This window comes from Trypanosoma grayi, assembly GCF_000691245.1.
Source record: "Trypanosoma grayi strain ANR4 Tgr_1218_V1, whole genome shotgun sequence".
NCBI classification, from domain to species: Eukaryota; Euglenozoa; class Kinetoplastea; order Trypanosomatida; family Trypanosomatidae; genus Trypanosoma; species Trypanosoma grayi.
In genome coordinates, this window is record NW_008826837.1 from 1 (window position 1) to 4375 (window position 4375).

The 4375-nt window shown below is 48.2% G+C and overlaps 2 protein-coding genes across 2 annotated transcripts; both read left to right on the top strand.

The window, feature by feature from the left end:
* On the top strand, positions 1 to 484 carry DQ04_12181000 (hypothetical protein; the record flags this gene model as incomplete). The annotated part of the gene is made up of 1 exon (XM_009316696.1): positions 1 to 484. A coding segment is annotated over one exon (484 nt), but the record flags the coding sequence as incomplete, so codon positions are not given.
* A 3376-nt stretch (positions 485 to 3860) lies between these two features.
* Positions 3861 to 4373, top strand: DQ04_12181010 (hypothetical protein; the record flags this gene model as incomplete). Its single annotated transcript, XM_009316697.1, has 1 exon — positions 3861 to 4373. A coding segment is annotated over one exon (513 nt), but the record flags the coding sequence as incomplete, so codon positions are not given.
* Between the last annotated feature and the right edge of the window lie 2 nt (positions 4374 to 4375).

Genomic DNA, 4375 nt, shown 5'->3' on the forward strand with positions numbered 1-4375 from the left:
GCTGGTGGGGGGGCGCGGCGGCAACAGACACGGCGCCGAAACACCAAAAAGCAGGCGCCACGAGGCATCGGGTGGCCCCCGGGGGGCGATCCTGCGGGCGGCATTTCCAGAGACCAGGGCGTCGAACTACTTGGCTTGTCTAGGGGGGTTTGCCTTGCGATGGTGGGGGGGCGCGGGTGGCGGGTTAAAGGTGCTTTGGGCGCTTCCCTTTCGCAAGTCTTGCGCCAACTACGCCGAGAAAGTCATTAGCCACCTTCCCTTGGTAAAGGGGGCTTTTCATGTGCGAAGTGTGGGGCGGGTCTGGCGTTGTGAAACGGCAATGTTGTGCGCGTCTCTTCCTTCCCCCCCTTCGGGAAACCAAGGCGCAGACTGCTGGGCAAGGTGGCGGTGGAAGGCATGGAAGGCCTGGCTTTTCGGACCATGCATGCATCAGACGTGCGACGAAGGTATTTGCTTCCATACAAATTTTTTTGAAGGATTCTGAGGAGGCCTTTGTTTCGGGTTAATTGGGCTCCGCTGATCCCTCAAGATCGGGCAGATTTACCACTGAATGCGCTCAAGTTGTCTCAGGAATGGCTTCAAAATTTTCTGGGAAAGACATCCATGTGCCCTCCAGCTGTTTTGTCAGGTTCAGCTGTATTAGTAAGGGACACCTTCCATGTGCGAGTTGGTCGCGTTGCTGTTTGACGACGTGGGGGAAGTTTTGGTAGAAGGTGGTGTGTGGGGACAGGCGTCATTCATTACATTGCGGGGAGAAGCAAGGGCTGTACAGAGGGTTCTACTCACCTTTCATTACTGCTTGGAGGGACGTCTTTACACGTTGTGTTTACAACACGGCAGTCATGCACGCCATGCGGAAAGAGGATGCAGACTCTGACGCTGCAATACAGGATCTCTCCCCAGTGGAGAACACGTTGCAAGATCTTCAGACACAAATTGGTCGGGGATATGCGACTTTAGGAGCAAACCCAGTGGGTGATATTTCAAGGTGTCAGGTCATTAACCACATGAATATTACATAGGGGCCCTACCTCAGAAGAGGTGAGAGCGGATTAAAAGGTACTTTCAGCACATCTTTTTCGCTTATATCTATTTCTGCTCATCGACAACGATATGCTTTACAGGAGTATGCATTTGGGAATCGATCCAAATATGGAGGTTATGTACCTCGGTGGAAAAAGTATGATCAAACTGCATTTTCTCGCCCCTCTCCCCCATTTCTGTTTCAACTTCTTAACGGAAGGTTGAGGTGCAGACTGTTCCATGGATGTATGCCTTTCCACACTGCGTGAGGAACGCGTCTGGTTGCACGCAGTCTCAGAAATATCAATAGAATAGTCTATACCTTATCAATACAAAAAAGCGCTGTGGCCTTCTGCGGTGCGGTCTACGAGAGATGACGTACACATTTCAATATCGATTAGTGACATTTATGACGAGCTAGCGTAGAAGCGTAATGGACCCTGCAAAGCAAACAAAAAAAAAATGAAAGTAACAACAACAACAACAGGAACTGGGAGTGTTTGGGGTGAGTAAGCTGGACCAAAGAAGGGCAGCCCATCTGCAGAAACAGGTACCATCTCAGGAGAGCGTTATGTTCTCATTGGCGATGCAGACTCCAAGACCCCATTTTCTGTGTCCACGGATTGGACTGCATTGCAGCATTCGCTAATTGCTTTTTTGCTCTCGTTGCTTTGAAAGAAAGAAAATCAGGCTATACGCGTGATATAGGCTCAGCAAAAAAGGGTTTCACGAACAACAGGTCTATTAATGCTTAACATGATGTGGTGTATTGCTTAGTGGTACTTTCTTACTTGGGCCTGAAAAGGGGAACCAATGTAATTTTTGTTTCTTCTTCTTCTGGGGGCCTGTGAGCGGCAATGGTCAGGTCGTACATATGTTTGGTAAAGCAAAATGAGCCTTCTTATATAAATCATCAAAAAAAAACTGTATGCCCACCCACATTTTTCCTATCCTTTTTTTCAGGGAAGGCGATGCATAGGCTATTCAAGGGGCTTGTGAAGATGATCTGTGGAGCTCTCTTTCTACCCAGGCATCAAGGGAAGTTTATGTCATGGATATTGTTTCTTTTGGTTGTGATGCGTCGGAATCGCCGCGTGGGCTGCAATAGGTGACTTCGTTTGTTTGGTTGCCCCTGCCACACTCTCTTTTGTTTTTTTGATGCCGTGACGCGAGGTATTGCGGCCGTGGGGCCGCGGGAAATGCCTCCTTCGCATTGTACACACCGCCGAGTGATTCATGGCTTTGCTGAGGCGATGCTGATTGGATAATAAAAGAGGGAGGTGCGGAGATCCCCAGTTTCGGTTCTCTCTGCAACAATATACATATATACATTTTATTGGATGGGTTCCAGGGGTTAATACTCTCGTTTATGATTGTATAAAATGGATTTGCGTTGCTTGATATACATGTTGCCTGCTTTGTTTTGTATTTTGTGTTTATTTTTGCACGTATTATTTTTATTATTCTTTTTTTCATTTATTATTATCATCATGGGCTTTTTTTTTGTAGGGGTGGTGGGTGGTGAGTCTGCGGTGAGGCAGAGTCCTTTTCCCCTCCTCCGCCTTGTTTTTGGTGAAAAAAAAAAATGCTCTCAAGCTGGAGCCCCACTGTTTGAGTGGGGCTGGGCGATCCCCCTTTTCCTTTCCCCAGCATCTCGTTGTGTTCGGCTTCGTCGTGCAGGGGGTTTTGTGTGAGGGGCCCCTGCGTTTCCCCCCTCCACACGTGAGTGCCTTTGTTGTAGAGCACTGGTGGCTACACGAATAGAGAGACTTAATTGCGGTATTGGGGTGGGGGTGAAAAAAATGTGCCGAAGGCGCTTTCTGTTTTTTTATGGCGTCTGTGCGCCAGATGCCGGCCATAAATTATTCCTTCCACCGCTTAAAAACAAAAAACAAAAAACAGAGTCAACAGTGACTTTGACCCGAAGGCTGTTGGGCAGAGGTGCGGCTTGGGATCTCCCGCGCGTTGCGCACCTTTCTCCCTTTGCCTGAGGCACAGTAGGGGGCGCTGCGGTGTGGCGGTCGTGTGCGGCGCGTCCGGGGTGAAAATAAAAAGCCGTACAACGGGGGAGTTCTTGTCTCCCTCACCTGCCCGACACACGCTAGAAGCGAAGCAAATGATACATCACCCACCCACACACACACACATATATATATATATATATATATAATGCTACTCATAGTAAGAATATACAAAAACAAATTGATGTACAACAAGTCATACAAGGGAATTATTCTGTTATCGTGTGTTCCCGGAAGCCTCTTGCGAAGGGGAATTACTGACACCTCCGTGGTTTGTGCCTAAAAGAGGGAATATGGGTCACAACTTCTCCGACACTATTGCCTCATTCGATGCGTTCGTCTACATGAAACTTGGCTGCCAGCTGCATGGTGCTCCCCACGAGGTGCTCATTGCCATACCCATCCATTGTAGTTGTCGTGCTTTGAGGATGTTATTTGGTGGACAATGAGAGGAAATAGTGGTGGATCGGGCGGCTGCCAACACCCTGAATGTGCAGCCCAATTCTTATTTCCTTGACAGCAACAATTGATGTCTGCATCCGTGCCGTCAGAATGCTGCCTGCTATGACGACAGCAATGTGGTCTCGGCAAGCGGTCCTGCCACACGTGCAAAAGAAACGAGCCACGCAGCGTCAAGTGTAAATGAATACCATTAAACCTATTTTGACATCCTTGGATTCTTAAGGAAGAAGCATTGTAAGCTTCCCGGTTATACAACAAAGACAATATCTCTTTCTCTTTCAATTGTTTCTCCTTTTATATCGTCAAAAAAGAGAGGAATAGCTACAAAGTCCTCCACATATCGTCAAAAACTCAATGGGGGTTAGGCACATCACGTGTGCTCTTGTCCTCGTACTAATATGTGCGAGGGCAACCCCGGCCAATGCGTTTACCGAAATACAACAAACGGAATGGCCCGCATACTCAACACAAACACCACCGCCAAAAAACGACGGAGGTGCCGGCGAAAAACATTCTTTTCAGCCACATAGTTACAAACCTGTCGACAACAATGCCATTAAGAACGTAAAACAAAACCACCTCTCCCAAAACGAGGTAAAAACCGAAATATATGATCCATCTATCGATCATCAGCTATTAAACACCGCACGCGCGGAATACAATGACCACACAGAATTCACCGCAAAACCACGCTCGCACATCGCTGCCATCGAACTAGAAAATGGACCTGACAAAACTGACTTCGATGATAATTCGCTTCTCACCTCGTCTGAGAAGCCCGCTGAGAGCAGCAGTGCCGAGACTAGCAGCTCGTCTGAGAAGCCTTCTGAGAGCAGCAGTGCTGAGGCTAGCAGCTCGTCTGAGAAGCC